General features: G+C 44.6%; 1 protein-coding gene across 3 annotated transcripts in view; it reads right to left on the bottom strand.

The window, feature by feature from the left end:
- LOC129866679 (contactin-1a-like) overlaps positions 1–16,857 on the bottom strand; it is a 120,953-nt gene that overhangs the window by 25,610 nt on the left and 78,486 nt on the right. For all 3 annotated transcript variants that reach the window (XM_055939482.1, XM_055939480.1, XM_055939481.1), the window contains exons 7-16: positions 16,044–16,147; positions 15,639–15,741; positions 14,377–14,476; positions 14,014–14,195; positions 13,564–13,688; positions 12,192–12,309; positions 11,672–11,822; positions 10,096–10,223; positions 7,004–7,176; positions 4,000–4,123 (exon numbers count right to left, since the gene is read on the bottom strand). In XM_055939482.1, coding sequence (XP_055795457.1) covers positions 4,000–4,123; positions 7,004–7,176; positions 10,096–10,223; positions 11,672–11,822; positions 12,192–12,309; positions 13,564–13,688; positions 14,014–14,195; positions 14,377–14,476; positions 15,639–15,741; positions 16,044–16,147 — 1,308 coding nt within the window. The remainder of the gene's footprint in view (positions 1–3,999; positions 4,124–7,003; positions 7,177–10,095; positions 10,224–11,671; positions 11,823–12,191; positions 12,310–13,563; positions 13,689–14,013; positions 14,196–14,376; positions 14,477–15,638; positions 15,742–16,043; positions 16,148–16,857) is intronic.

Raw genomic sequence — 16,857 nt, 5'->3', positions numbered from 1 at the left:
CCCTCAGTGCATCATTGCATTGGAGGTCAATCAACTCCATTTGGAGGTTTGGTGGTGAGCTTTCCACGTCAACAGCAAATGGGTTACCGAGCAGTTCCAACCTGCTTTTTTGTGCTTCAAAGTCAGCAAATCGGCGTCGAAAGTCAGCGGCAAGCATACCTATTTTATCAGCCAACTGTGCGCTCGGGAACGCACTGGTAGAGAGCTTCTCTTTCATGGTCTGGCAGCTGGGAAAGTGGCTCAAATTTTCTTTCCGCATCTGCGTCTCCCACAGAGTCAGTTTGGTTTTAAATGCCTTCACTGTACTGTACATATCAGAGATGACATGATCCCGACCCTGCAGCTGCAAGTTCATTGCATTCAGATGACTCGTAATGTCACACAGAAAAGCCATTTCACACAGAAACATTTCGTCTCGGAGTTGTGTTGTGTCTTTCCCTTTGCTGTCCAAGAACAGACAAATCTCCTCACGAAGCTCGAAACATCTTTGAAGCACCTTTCCCTGGCTTAGCCATCGCACCTCTGTGTGATAAGGCAAATCACCATGCTCCGTTTCTAACTCCGTCAGAAATGCCTTGAACTGGCGGTGATTCAAACCTTTGGCTCTGATAAAGTTAACTGTGCGCGTGATGATGCTCATTACATGCTCCATTTTCAAGGCTTTACCGCACAACGCTTCCTGGTGTATGATACAATGATAAGCTGTCAGCTCACCTGTCGCGTTTTCCTCTTGCATCTTTTCCCGTATCTTCGCCACCAGTCCGCTCCTGTGTCCACACATCGCAGGTGCTCCGTCGGTTGTCAAACCCACGAGTTTTTCCCAAGGCAGCTCCATCTCATTTACACATCTTGACACCTCTTCATACAAATCATGCCCCGTAGTTGTGCCATGCATAGGACGTAAAGCCAAAAACTCCTCTGTCACGCTTAGGCTGGAGTCCACTCCGCGGATGAAAATTGACAACTGGGCAATGTCAGAAATGTCGGTGCTCTCATCCACAGCCAAGGAATATGCAATGAAATCTTTTCCCTTTTTCACAAGCTGCTCTTTTAGATTGATGGACAACTGGTCTACTCTCTCGGCAATGGTGTTTCTGCTCAGACTCACATTTAAAAAGAGTTGCCTTTTTTCTGGGCAAACTTCGTCACAAACTTTAATCATGCAGTTTTTGATGAAATCCCCCTCCGTAAATGGCCGGGCTGATTTAGCGATCTCTTCTGCCAAAATAAAACTGGCCTTGACAGCAGCCTGGCCTTGTGATTTGGCTTTTTTGAACAGAGCCTGTCGAGATTTGAGGCCTCGTTTTAATTCCTCTGCCTTTTGTAGCCTTTGTTCCATGTCCATATTCTTGTTTTTGTCCGCGTGTTTCGTTTCATAATGTCGTCTCAGATTATACTCTTTCAGTACCGCCACACTTTCTCCACACAGAAGACACACAGGTTTTCCAGCTACCTCCGTGAACATATACTCCGACTCCCACCTTGTTTGAAACCCCCGGTTCTCAGTGTCCACCTTCCGTTTTGCCATTTTTGATGGGTATCTGAAAGTTAATTTTACTGTGATGCTGACGACTGCTGTGCCAATAAATATTGAAATGAAGCAGCCTACTGCTCGGTGCGTCACCGTTGCATTGTGGGAAATGTAGTATTGGTGCGTGTAAAAGATCTGCGGGCTGCCGGCTTGCTGCGGTCTGCGGGCCGGTTCTAATAATAAATCAAGATCATCCCAGGGGCCGTAAAAAACCTTCTCGCGGGCCGGATGTGGCCCGCGGGCCTTGACTCTGACATATGTGGTTTAGGGGATTGCACAAGTGTGTGTGCATGTATGTATGTGTGTGTGTGTGTGTGTGCTTAGCTTCTGTCTCCATTCTGAAGTAGCCCTGAGCTGTTTCACAGGAAGGTATAACTAACATCTTTTACACAAATAAGTCAATTTTCAGGCTTGTTGTATTGTTGTGTGGAAGCGGACTGGTGAATAGAGCAAGCTCTGCATCCATGTCCCAATGCAGGCCAGGGTCTGTGCAGGATGATAAGCTTCAGAGCTAGGACATGTTTGTGTCATATGGGGGAAAGTCTATTAGAAAATTCAAAGGCGCTGCTTTTTAAAATGTTTTCCCCCCCATTGAACTTTCTTTATTTGGATAGTTTATTCGCCGTTAGTCAGCACCTCCACACAAACTATTTTTTCTGGGTGTGCGCCAGCTCATGTTTTTTAATCCCCCATTGAACGACAACAATTATACATTGTTGTGATACGTAGGTGCATCCAGATACTGCACATGACAAAGAGAGCTATAATAATAAGATGGTCATAATAAGATACAGCTGCTGTGGGATATTTCCCCGGTAAAATCCTTCAATAGATCTACTTCCTCAGTGTCCGAATTGACACATGGTCATCTTTCATCTCCTTCCTCTTGGCACTCCATTGGTCATGCCTGCAGGCCAGGGTCTCTGCCTTGTTTTTATGCCGCTGCATTCTGGGAACATCACCGTCCCATCTGTCAGCGCCTGCTCTCGAGCATCACCACCAGGGCACGGTGAGGATCATCACACACCGGATCGCTCCTCCGCTAAAGTTCTCAGTCCGTTCTAAAGAGCCCCTTTGTCCCACTGAGAGAAAGGTCGTTTTAGGGCATACAGCATTGCAGAAGTCATGCATTGGAAATACTTTAGGAGATTCAGCTGTTTGAATATACCAAAGAACCCAAACACTGGAGCATTCATTTCCCAAGCTCTTTGAGGAGGCCACATAAAAGGCCTGACCTTTCCTTTCTGGATAGATATGTTTAATTCACACAAATACATAAATGCATGTGTCACAACGGTGCACTCTGTCAGTTTACAGTAAAGAAAACCGAATTGCAGTGCAGCTTGCGTAAGATACTTAGAGCATAAACATGATTAAAAGGAGAAACATTTCAATGTGATCATCTACCCCGTCTAGTGTCAGTTTAAAAGCCTAACTAATGACGATACTGGGCTTTTTCTGTCGTGTTAAGTGTTGCATCTGATTGTTTGAACTTTGCAGCTCGAGAGCAAATTTCAGTCACAGCTCCACTCGTCTGATGCAATGGCTTCATCTGTAGGTTTTGGCAGGCCGCTGAGTATGTTGTGTAGCCAGAACCTAGAACGATCGTGACGGCCCAGCTCTGGATTCTTTCTAAGGCCTGGTTCTGTTTCTCAGTGAGGTTGAAACGCCACACGGCAACAGCATACCCCACCACAGGACGTATGTAAGTCTCATAGACAGTTTTCAGGTCTTGGACTGCCAAACCTCCTCAGACTTTTTTGGACGATGCGTTGACCTGCATGTCCCATCGAAGATCTGCCTGTACCCACAAGCCTAGGACCTTGGTGGCTGGAACATTCTCAGATGCGGCGGGGTAGCACAGATAATTAAACCAGTGTGTTTATAAATGACATGGTGTGAGACTCTATGACACGTGCCTCCTCTCCAGTGGTTGGCCAGGCTCCAAGACAAAAGGCCTATCCTCCTTCAGTGGTTTTTCCACTGCTCTGAAAGAGCCACAGAGTTGACAAATCAGCCCATAAAACAGCCATGGTCTCCTAACTCTGGCTAGATGTACAACCCCTCACGCACACACACACATTTTGCAGGCTAACTTATGACACCCCCTCAGTGTCGAGAGTTTATAGGGGGTATTTAAGCCAGCTTGTCATTCAATTTGTCATTTACTTTGTTTTCAGAGGGCAGCTCCTCCTACCTTGTAGAAATTAGATCTGTTTAATGAACTAATATACAGAGCAGATATGGAGACAAACTACAGGTTCCACAGAGAGTGTTGCGTCAATCATCTCCCACTCTCTGTCTAGCACCCCACTTACCTACCTCCCACCCTGTCAACTCTAGTGCTGTGTGTGTGTGTGTGTGTGTGTGTGTGTGTGTGTGTGTGTGTGTGTGTGTGTGTGTGTGTGTGTGTGTGTGTGTGTGTGTGTGTGTGTGTGTGTGTGTGTGTGTGTGTGTGAGAGACGTACCTCTGACCACCAGATTGGCGGATGCGGTGACGTTGTCCACAGGGGTCTGGGCGGTGCAGGTGTAACGTCCAGAGTGATTCAGCTGGGTGTTCTTAATGATCAGCTCTCCACTGGAATCGCCATTCTGAACAGGACAACAGGACACATCCAGAGATGCAGTATAATACCAGTAACAGCGTAACATAATTGTCTATTTCATTCTGTGCAGACACACAACCTCTTAGTTCTAGTCATTTCAGTTAGAACAGACACTTAGCTACACTATTTATATATCACAATACAGGTCTATTATTCTGGGTTGAATTTATATATCACAATACAGGTCTATTATTCTGGGTTGTATTTATATATCACAATACAGGTCTATTATTCTGGGTTGTATTTATATATCACAATACAGGTCTATTATTCTGGGTTGTATTTATATATCACAATACAGGTCTATTATTCTGGGTTGTATTTATATATCACAATACAGGTCTATTATTCTGGGTTGTATTTATATATCACAATACAGGTCTATTACTCTGGGTGGGTTCTATTTATATATCACAATACAGGTATATGATTCGTCCAGAGTAATATAGCTCAGCGTTTAACACCATAGTGCCCACAAAGCTCATCACTAAGCTAAGGGCCCTGGGACTAAACACCTCCCTCCGCAACTGGATACTAGACTTCCTGACGGGCCCGATCACAGTAATTCATTGTGTAGTAATTTATTCACGGTGACGAGGCACTGGCTGAGATGTGACGTTCGGGGAACAGACAGATACTGCTTGTCCCCCTCAGTCCGTCTGTCTACATTGTTTAATCATAGGACACTAACACAACAGAGTGGGAGCCAAAACCAAACACTTCACTCCATCTCTCGCCCCCAGGTGGTGACGGTAGTCAACAACCCATCTGCCACGCTGATCCTCAACACTGGGTCCCCTCAGGGGTGCGTGCTTAGTCACCTCCTGTACGCCCTGTTCAACCACGACTGCGTGGCCAAGCACGACTCCAACACCATCATTAGGTTTGCTGACGACACAACAGCGGTGGGCCTGATCACCGACAACGACGAGACAGCCTATAGGGAGGAGGTCAGAGACCTGGCCGTATGGTGCCAGGACAACAACTTCTCTCTCAATGTGAGCAAGACAAAGGAGCAGATCGTGGACTACAGGAAAAGGAGGGCCGAACACCACTGAAGTGGAGCAGGTCGAGAGGTTCAAGTTCCTTGGTGTCCAAATCACCAACAAGCTATCATGACCCAAATACACCAAGACAGTTGTGAAGAGGGCACGACAACACCTTTTCCCCCTCGGGAGACTGAAAAGATTTCGCATGGGTCCCCAGATCCTCAAAAAGCTCTACAGCTGCACCATCGAGAGCATGCTGACCGGTTGCATCACCGCCTGGTATGGCAACTGCTCAGCATCTGACCGTAAGGCGCTACAGAGGGTAGTGCGTACAGCCCAGTACATCACTGGGGTAAAGCTTCCTGACATCCAGGAACTATATACTACCCGTGTCAGAGAAAGGCCCCAAAAATTGTCAAAGACTCCAGGCACCCAAGTCATAGACTGTTCTCTCTGCTACAGCACGGCAAGCGGTACCGTAGCGCCAAGTTTAGGACCAAAATGCTCCTCAACAGCTTCTACCCCCAAGCCATAAGACTGCTGAACAACTAATCAAAATGGCCACCTGGACTATCTACATTGACCCCCCCCTTTGTTATTGTTATCTACATTTGTTGTGTTCCTTTTTGATTGATTCGCTTTTTTAAACTTTAGTTTATTTAATAGATATTTTATTAACTCAATTTCTTGAACTGCACTGTTGGTTATGGGCTTGTAAGTAAGCATTTCACAGTAAGGTCTACACCTGTTGTATTCGGCGCATGTGTCAAATCAAATTGTATTTGATTGGATTCTGGGTTTTATTTCTGTAACACGATACAGGCATACTATTCTGGGTTCTATTTGTCCACGTGGGCCATCTTTTGAAAGCATCATGGCTGTTGTAAAATGTTTCGTGAGCTCCAGCTAGACAAAAAATGGCGCCCTTCCCGTCTTCCAATTCGCCATTAACATAGTATCTATTGTAACACGGCTACAACTTTCCAAATCCTGAGGGATATAGTCCCGCTTGCCAGACTCGCGTCACTATATAGGCTTTGGAAGAAACTAGGTGGGATACAGAGATCTGAACATCCAATCAGGAGAACTACAGGGAGCTGTACCAGAGGGCTATCACCCTTCTGCCTCGTTTACCGAATACAACATGGTGCTTCTTTAGTATTCTCAACGGGGAAATGTAATAGACAGAATACTTGATCCACAGAAGCCTGCAGAATATCTACAGTAGCTTGTTATGTGAACTGCACTCTCACAGCACGAAGCAAACCAAGGTCAAAGAAGCACTATTTATGTCATCGACCCTTTATCCAGGCGAGTCAGTTCGGAACAAATGCTTATTTACAAAGAAAGCCATGTTTTCTGTTTATGAAGTACTCCCATTGAGAATATAAAGGCAGCATTATATTAACTTACAATATTAACTTATAATATGAGTCATACTATTCTGATAGATAAATCAAATTCAACTGGAGCATGCTGTAATTTTATGAGAGGGAAAATGAGCTTTGTACACAGCAATGCAAGGTCATCAATCGTTAAATGGAGACATTCCTGTGGAATGACAGATGAGGAACGCTAGCTGCTGCTTACTGCTAAGGCTGCACGGACAGAGAGTGGCTCACATCATTGATGAGGAAACTGCAGTTAAACTGGTGATACAGGCCACCCGCAGTTAGCAGTCCATGGGTATTTTAGTAACTGATGCTAAATGTGTATTACAGTACAGAGGTACAGTGGTATTACAGTGTTACAGAGATACGATTTACACCAGAGCATTACAGAGCTACACCAGAGTAATACTAACTTAATATTTCAGCCATACCCGTAATTTGAACTGTCAACCCAATGTTTTCTGGCCTGCCTTTCTCGTCTCTTACCAGGTTGCGTTCATAGTGGGATCCCTCCCGGTCGAAGTCGATGGCGTGGGCGTCCAGGGTCCAGACGAATGTGATGTCCAGCGTGGAGTCATGTGACGCGGCGCACTGCATGTGGGTACTCTCCCCCACCGTCACGTCTGCGTTGGAAGGAGCCAAGGTGATCTTAGTGGCCTCTGGGGAAAAGAAAATTAAGGGGGTGAGTAGTCAAGTTTGCAGTATTGTGCTGAGCTTCGCTGACTACAATGTGCTGACCACAATGTGCCGACCACAATGTGGAAAGATCAGCAATGAATGTACTCTACAGTACAATTATCCGCCAAAATCCACTTTAATTTAATATTCAAGCCTTAGGGAAGTGCAGTTTGTCAGACACTGTAAAAATGTATTGATGTGAACTGGGTGGAGTTAAGTGGTAGTGAGCATCTCTGACCAGTAGAGGGCAGTGAAGGGTAAGATATGGATCACAGTAAGTGCTCTTCAGGTCTACATCTAACATGCTGACTACACCGTCCTCGTGCGCCATCGCAGACATGTTGATATTGTCCACCAACACCAGATGCAATCAGGACATGCAGGTTGAAATATCAAAACGAACTCTGAACCAACTATATTCATTTGGGGACAGGTCGAAAAGCATGAAACCTTCATGGACATTTAGCTAGCTAGCTGTTGCTAGCTAATTGGTCCTGGGATAAACATTGGGTTGTTATTTTACCTGAAATGCACACGGCCCTTTTTTTCTGTATCTTTGCAGAATTTTGTTCCATTTTGAGTCACACAAAATCCTGTGTTTTCTACTTCAACAACTAATCCACAGATAAAAGGGGAAACCTAGTTAGTTTCTAGTAATCTCTCTTCTTTAAGTCTTCTTATTGTATTGCAAACTTTATATGGCGGTTTTAAGCCTGACTGACATGCCCAAAGTAAACTGCCAGTTGCTCAGGCTCTGAAGCCATGATATGCATATAATTGGTACCATTGGAAAGAACACACTTTGATGTTTGTAGAAATGTTGAAATAATGTAGGAGACTCTAACACAATAGATATGGTAGGAGAACATCCAAAGAAACACCAACCAGAATCTTTTTTTTTGAGGGCCCATGCTCTTCCAATGGAACGTATAGGGAATTAATTAAATCTAGCTCCCAGTATGCAATTCTTATGGCTTCCGCTGGGTGTCAGTAGTCTTTGTTCAAGGTTTCAGGCTTGTTTCTTCCAAAACGAGTAAGAAATATGAGTTTTACTACAGGGACAAAGACTTGAAAATTTGTGTATGCGCGCATGATGAAGAGGACACGCACCTGCTAATATCGTTTTCCTATTGAAAATACTTCTTTCCGTATGAAATATTATAGTTTAATTACATTTTAAGGTATCTGTGGATTGAGTAGAAACGTATTTTGACTTGTTGAAAACAAAGTTTAGGGGTAGATCTTCGGATTCCTATCTTGGCATGTTGAAGGAGTGGATTACTCAAATCGATGGCGCCAGCTAAACTGACTTTTTGGAATATAAAGAAGGATTTTATCTAACAAAACAACACTACATGTTATAGCTGGGACCCTTTGGATGACAAATCAGAAGAAGATTTTCAAAGAGTAAGTGAATATTTAATTGCTATTTGTGAATTTATGAAACCTGTGCCGGTGGAAAAATATTTTTATGTGGGACGCCGTCCGCAAACAATCGCATGGCATGCTTTCGCTGTAATGGCTACTGTAAATCGGACAGTGCCACTAAATTAACAATATTTTAAGCTTTTAACTGATATAAGACACTTGTATGTACCTAAATGTTTAATATCCATAATTTTTATGATTATTTATTTGAATCGCGCACCCTCCAGTTTCACCGGATGTTGTCCCGCTAGTGGGACGCCTAGCCTTAAGAAGTTTGTTGCATTACCACCACCAACTGGACTGGAGTTTGGACTCAGTTCATCTTTCAATCACCAATGTGGGTATATGCTCCTTAACAACCAATGAGGAGATGGGAGAGGCGGGACTGACAGCGCATCAAGCTTCAAAAATAGAACCAAGTTCTCGTTGATGCGCGCGAGCAGTTTGGATGAAATTATTGAATAACATGAATGTGTACATTTATTTTGCAATGCTCGCGCACGCAACACGGTTCGATGTGGTCAGCATGTAAGGATGCTTGTGAGTTATTCCTTAGTGGGGTTCCAATCAAAAAACGCATATTTTGACCAATGGGAAATGTTAATTGTGTAGATACTCCTCCAAGAATTATCCAATGATCCAAACCTCATGTCTCTATCATGAGCCGTTCAAATGTTCTTGGAGTTTTTACCCTCGTAGGATGGCCAAGATTAGGGTGACTAAGTCAATGGAGGTCAGCGGGGAAAAAAAGTGGTCAAAAATCTGTAAAGTAGTAATGCGTCAGCTGTATGCTGACATCAGCAATCCGTTGACATCAGCAATCCGCTCGCCCACACAACGCCATACACGTGGTCTGCGGTTGTGAGGCCGGTTGGACGTACTGCCAAATTCTCTAAAACAACGTTTGAGGTGTCTTATGGTAGAGAAATGGACATTCAATTCTCTGGCAACAGCTCTGGTGGACATTCCTGCAGTCAGCATGCCAATTCAACACTATCTCAAAACTTGAGACATCTGTGGCATTGTGTCGTGTGACAAAACTGCACATTTTAGAGTGGCCTTTTATTGTCCCCGGCACAAGGGGCACCTGTGTAATGATCATGCTGTTTAATCAGCTTCTTGATAGGCCACACCTGTCAGGTGGCTGGATCATTTTGTCTAAGGAGAAATGCTGACTATAAGGGACGTAAACAAATATGTGCACAACATTCGAGAGCTTTTAATGTGCATGTGGAACACTTCTTGGATCTTTTATTTCAGCTCATGAAACATGGGACCAACACATGTTGAGTTTATATTTTTGTTCAGTGTAATTCCCATAACATGTGCTCAACATTAATAATTGACAAACCATACAGTTAACAGAAGCTCACAACATACTGTACACGCTTGTAATTGGAAAATCGTACAAAACAAATGCACGCTATAACATCCCATGTGCTACCTACTGCCATTGTGTGTGTGTGGCTTGCCTGTGATGGAGAGGGAGCCTGTGCTGTTGGCCTTGCCCCGATTGTTCTCAGCAAAGCAGGTGTAACGCCCCTCGTCTGCTTCGGTCACATTCAGAATCTCCAGACTACCATCCTCCCAGATTAACACCCTGATGATAACGCACAATATGTGAGCGTTACAAAACACAGATACAGCTACTTCATTGCAAGAGATCTGATACTGACGATCACAAAATCCTCAGAGTGTACAAAATACATCGACAAGGGCAATACAAATATGACAAGAGCAAATCCTGTAAGGCAACATTCTATTCAGCACTCATTCACATGGACAGGAAAAACCCTCCAGAACCTACATGGTAGGCAGGCAGTCATGTTGGACATCTCTGTTATTAAATAATTCCTCCATAGTGAGTTAGTGGTAGATGGTTGAGAGTGATTTGGGTAGTTTGAGAGAGACAGAGATTATTCGGCTATGGTGATTTGGGTAGTTTGAAGGGGACAGAGATTATTCGGCTATGGTGATTTGGGTAGTTTGAGAGAGACAGAGATTATTCGGCTATGGTGATTTGGGTAGTTTGAAGGGGACAGAGATTATTCGGCTATGGTGATTTGGGTAGTTTGAGAGAGACAGAGATTATTCGGCTATGGTGATTTGGGTAGTTTGAAGGGGACAGAGATTATTCGGCTATGGTGATTTGGGTAGTTTGAGAGAGACAGAGATTATTCGGCTATGGTGATTTGGGTAGTTTGAGAGCGACAGAGATTATTCGGCTATGGTGATTTGGGTAGTTTGAGAGAGACAGAGATTATTCGGCTATGGTGATTTGGGTAGTTTGAAGGGGACAGAGATTATTCGGCTATGGTGATTTGGGTAGTTTGAGAGAGACAGAGATTATTCGGCTATGGTGATTTGGGTAGTTTGAGAGAGACAGAGATTATTCGGCTATGGTGATTTGGGTAGTTTGAGAGAGACAGAGATTATTCGGCTATGGTGATTTGGGTAGTTTGAGAGAGACAGAGATTATTCGGCTCTGGTGATTTGGGTAGTTTGAAGGGGACAGAGATTATTCGGCTATGGTGATTTGGGTAGTTTGTTTCAGAGTGATTATGGCACAGGAAGCCCCAGTGTCCCTGTGGTGAGTGGTGGGTCTTTGTGAAGGCAGATTAGCCTTGTTTAGTGGTTGAGGAGCAGAGGGGCGGAGGGCAGGATCTTACACAGGCAGGCTCTCTCTGTCCTGTCTGATGAGCTTGAGAGCAAGCTTAATGTCAGTCAGTGGCGGAAAGCAGACTACAGCACAGTACTCAACGACAAACAAAAGCATCCCCATTCCCTGCTAAAGGTGCAAACCTGACACTCAGCATCTTTTTGAAGCGAGTAATACAAAATATCTATACATACAGTAAGACTAGACATTGTGAGGTAGCCTGGTCGTCCCTAGTATGGCATGCCAAAGAATGATAGAAGCGTTCGTTACATTACAGCACACTCAGACAAGGCACATTTTGAGGAGACCAAAACGAATTTGATTGATCGTCATGACCATTTAGATGAGTTCTGACCCCAGACCTAACCAGACCCGACCCAGATGCTGACCTGGTAGAGTTGAAGAGCAGTTCGGCGCCCTTGCTCCAGGAGAACGAGGGTTTGGGAGCTGCTTTCGGTTTACACTCTATGACCACTCTGCCGTTCTTAGCTCCCAGAATCCTCCACTTCACAGGGTTGTGCTCAAACGTGGGGGCGCACGCTGCATAGGGTCACGGAGAAAAAAAAGATTTGAGTCATTACACTAGGGTTTATTGGTTAAACTGTTTCTGTTCAAAAAAAATAAAGTATTGAAAAAAATCTCAGAGAGAAGCACGGGGGTGTGTGTGTATTAGCAATTCACTTCTGTTCCTGCCACATTACCATAATTAGGACGTGTTTTGGATGAAAAGGGCATGCTGTCGGTTTATTGGACTCTGTCATTTGTTTATATGTGTAACGTAGCCTCGATGAAAACCGACAAGGCAACTTCATGTTTTAATTTAGTCCAAATTAGTCAGCTAGTGCGGTGACCTTCAATCTTTGGACTGAGCCAATTACAATGAATCTTCTGAGCCTTTTTTTGACTCACCAATCACTCGCAGCTCTGCGTTAGCATAGATGACTCCATGGCGGTTCTCTGCTATACACTGGTACATCCCAGAGTCCTCGAACGTCAGACCACTGAACCTCAGATCGCGCTTATCGTACTGCAGAAAATGAATACATAAATATGTCACAGTTATATCCTTCAGCATTTCAATAGTGCACGGTGTGCTAAAATGTCAATGTACAATAAAACATTTGGATGTTTCAAAATCAACATTGAGATTTCATCACAGTAAATAATAGTGAGGCTTTTACTGACGACGTCTAGATTTCGCTTTTGTGAAACCTCAAATTTGACGTTGAACCATCAAAATGCTTTTGAAATCTAGGATTAACGTGTACCACATGATGCAGTGTTGAATTAAATAGCATCCCGTTAGCATTAAAATGCCTTTATTTGACTTAATGAAACCATCGTTAATACATAATGAAGTATCACCGTGGCATCAGAATCCTCCCGCTTGCCTTCCCTCCTGACAGGGGTTGGTGTTTGTGACAGTTAGATATGTAACCTCTTTGGGCTGGCACCCTCAGAAACAAGTACTTCTTCCTCTCCTCGTTGCATTTGAGCAGACACTCTTATCCAGAGCAACTTACAGTAGTGATTACATACATTTTTGTACTGGTCCCCTGTGGGAATCGAACCAACAACCCTGGTGTTGCAAGCGTCATGCTCTACCAACTGAGCTACACAAGACCCGTCAACTTGCTTCTCTTCCCTCCTCCTATTCTCCCTTCTCCTCTCCTCTCCTCTCCTCTCCTCTCCACGCTGGCACCCTCTCAGAAAAAACAAGAGGCACCTTCTCCTGAATCTTGACTGTGCCTTGTGTTCAGACTATTCAGAGTACCCATGCTAGCGGCCGGGTCACAACAGTGCCACCCTGATGCTGGCTGCTGAGAGGGTCGTGTTTATCTCACTAAGGAACCTGCTGGAACACGACAGGAATTTTCACACAACTCAACCGAACAGAGCCAGCCAAATCAAGCTGTACTGAGCAGGCCTGGTTATGCATCCACCATAGCTGATGGAGCATTATTTAAAAGTATATAATTTTTGAAATTGTATTTAACCTTTATTTAACTAGGCAAGTCAACAAATTCTTATTTGCAATAACGGCCTACCTCGGCCAAACCCGGACGGAGCTGAGCCAATTGAGCGCCGTGCTAGCACTATTTCCTGATTCACATTGCAAAACCCAACCACACTGTACTGGCTCAGATTTGTTTCTCTTCATATGGTATTTTCCATTACAGCAACTATGGCGGGTGATTAACCAGACCAGCTCAGCACAGCTCTTGCTTGGCTCTTCGGCTCAGCTCAGCAGTGTGAAAAGGGTATGTGAAAGTTCTCTCACGGGATAGCTGTTCTTGAGCCATTGTACGCGGGGTTTGGGCTTGCCGCTAGCCACACAGGACATGGTGTAGTCACTACTGATGTCCTTCTCTGTACTGTTGATGGACTCTGTCCACTCTGGGAATGCTGGAACAGAGTGAGATGAGGAAAACAGACAGTGTGAGGCCCAAGATCCGAACTTGAGATCAACGCTCAACACCAATGCATGATCTATGTGAACATTGTACATTTATCCAGGGCAATTTACAGGAGCACATCAACAGATCGTTCACTTAGTCAGCTCAGGGATTCAAACCAGCGACCTTTCGGTTATTGGCCCGAATGCTCTTAAATCACCAGGCTACCCGCACAACTCAAATGAGGCCCGGAAAGGTGCTAAATCAGAACACTTCGCAAGTCAATGAGTTGCAACTACCAAGCTGGAGAATATAAACCGTGTTAGTAGCCCTACCTTCTACAGAGACCCGTGCCCTGTGCCAGTCCTTTCCTTTGGAGTTGAGGGCCTCGCACTCGTATGTCCCCTCGTCCTCATACTGCACGTTGTACAGGTGGAGGCGGGCGCCCGCCATGCTGACGTCGTGATTGGACGGCAGCTCTCCGTTCATCTTCTTCCAGCGGATCTGAGGGATGGGGCTGTGGAGAGTGAGGGACGGGAAGTGAGAACCACGGAGAGGAGAGGAGCTGAGACCTATAATCCCATGGCCTTGTCATTCGAATCTATACGTACAGCTGTAAAACAATAAACTATTTCATACTCTAAGTGGTTCTCTGATATATGTACTTGTAGCAATGCACTGGCTTTATCCATACTTACTTTCCCAGGGCGAAGCATTCCATTGTGACATTCTGTCCCACCAGCGCGTAAGTGTCTGGGAACTTGACTTTGATGTCAGCGGGGTATTTCCTGATTGGACCTGGTTGGTGGAGAAACAGGAAATAGAAACGACTGGATGTGAGTTGCCTGTTTATTCACAACACCCCCTAGGAGGCAGAACAACTTAGACCAGCAACAAGGTGTTATGTTAGTTAACTCTGTGTACGGACAAGGTGATGCACGGTTGGAGGCGCTTTCTTGTAAACGGCTGTGTCAGGTAGGACACGCTAGCTTTGCTGTAGCACACACACTGTTTCCGACTCAGTCTGCCCTTCAGGATGAGTGTCCAATACAGTGCTAAATATGGGCCATGACACAGCCAGAGGCCTGTGTTGTGCTGTAGTAACGTAGTCATAATAAAACATATGCATGGCAAAGCAGGAAGTGTTGCCGGGGTAAACTACTGTTCTCCCCTATAACCTTTTCAACTAGAACACGACATGCTAGCTTGCTCCCTATTATGTTTGTGCTATAGACAACTCCTTGGGTAATCGTCAGGCATGTAATCGCCAAATATGACATGACCATAGGCGTTGCCAAGAGAGTACAAACATATCTGGGACCAGGCTAAGAACATGCTAGTTTGTGTTTTTAAATCTGCTAGGTCGGTAGTAGGCAACGTTAGCATAAGGAGGACCAACTGAGGGTATATCACCACCAAGTAATCATTTATGAACTCTTGAGGAAAGTGAGGCCTTCTCTTCGTCTCTATCTCAAGTATTTCTCTCCTCAAGCCTTTCCCACAGTCATAAACAACACAAGCACAGGGTCTCTCTCGCAACACTTCCAACTGTGAACTCAAACTCCAACTCCAGAGATGGTGACTGCCTGGGTGCTCGCCTGCTACCGACCTCTCGTCAGCAATGTCCATTTGTGGTTCGCTGGTCACAAGCTGGACCAACTCTACTGCCCTAAGCAAACTACAAATAGTAGGCAGTCGTGTGATATCTAACACCTTGACAATGATCTCACATACTGTAGGGTAATATGGTGCCCATCTTCACTGAACAGATTCAAATCTTCCAAACCCCCAAAAAAGTGGGCAATTGTGTGATTACTGAAATCTTCCGATAGCGACAACTTTTGTACAAGTCATGGTGCGTGCATACTATTAGACACGATGGGACGGGAATGTTTGCTGAGTAGATTCCTACCGCAACATATAGGACAGTTAAAACAGGGACTGAAAAACAGAAACTAACGTTCAGCCAGGGGGACGAGGGGGATGAACTTGCTGAAGACGCTCTTGGTGATGGATGTGCTGGAGACGAAGCAGGAGTAGTTGCCACTGTCTGATGAATCCACCTGGTGGGAGACGGAAACAAAACATGTGAACATATTCGATCGTATGTCCTGTATTATGTAACCCATGTTTGTGACTGCGTGTTTTTATATGGGAACATTTTCGATGCTCTAAATTCAGCCTTTCTTCAGTTTATAAAAACTGTGAGCGTCGCTCAATAAAGTTCAAACGCCGTGTCATAAGTGGCAACCTATTCCCGTGATAGTGCACTACCTTTGACCAGATAGGGCGGGAAAAAAAGTAGGCTAGGGTGAAATGATCGGGCGCCGTTGCAGACGGTCCGAAGACACATTCTGAAATCCACCTTAGAGATGTAGAGGTTCCCTGTGGTCTGGGAGACAAAGCGACGTTTATCCAGCGTGATGAAGATGGGGAACTCATTCAGAATCCAGCGGAATGACAGCTCGTCTGTGGAGAAAAGATACACAACCGTCAACATGGCGAACAAGCCTGAATCTGTCAGTCAAAGGGCAGAGGAGATGGCGGAGTGCCAAGATGGAGCCGAGCCAGGAGAAAGGCTGAGGAGTTGGCTCTTTTATTCTTACACTGTTTTCAAACCACACTATCATGCTGACCCAAACCACACTTTAAAATGAAAGCTAACAACGAACGCATTTGATGCTTTCATATCAAACTGTCATCATGACGCTATGAAAAGAGTTGAAAAGGACAAGTATCAACGAGGAACTGCAATCCAGTAGCCGCGGCAGCAGCTGAAAGACATGTATGTTACCATCATTTCACACAGTGATTTGGTTGTATAATTTGCATAAGAATGACTATGCATATCTGCTGTACAGAATTCTAGTGGAGCTCCCGGTTGATACCAAATAGGTTTGTTTAACGAAGATCAATAATTAAGAAATATACAAATAAAGGAGACCAAAATTGGGCCAGGAAAAACGCCCGACTCAGAGAGGAAAACCTGAACAGATTAGTGTAAAGTACCTTTGATGAAGAATACAAAGCTACTGTATGAAATTGCATTTAAAAAAGCATTAAAAACAGCTTATTTTGCCTCACACATCCCTACACTGAGACTAGAAGTGTAAAACTCAGCTCAGGGCTACAGCGTGAGGATATGGCCTACAATATGTCAGAACAGAAGCAGCCTCATG

The sequence above is a fragment of the Salvelinus fontinalis genome, chromosome 12 (genome assembly GCF_029448725.1).
Source record: "Salvelinus fontinalis isolate EN_2023a chromosome 12, ASM2944872v1, whole genome shotgun sequence".
Taxonomy (NCBI): Eukaryota; Metazoa; Chordata; class Actinopteri; order Salmoniformes; family Salmonidae; genus Salvelinus; species Salvelinus fontinalis.
The sequence above is the reverse complement of the archived record's forward strand: the minus strand, read 5'-3'. Positions and strand labels throughout refer to the sequence as shown.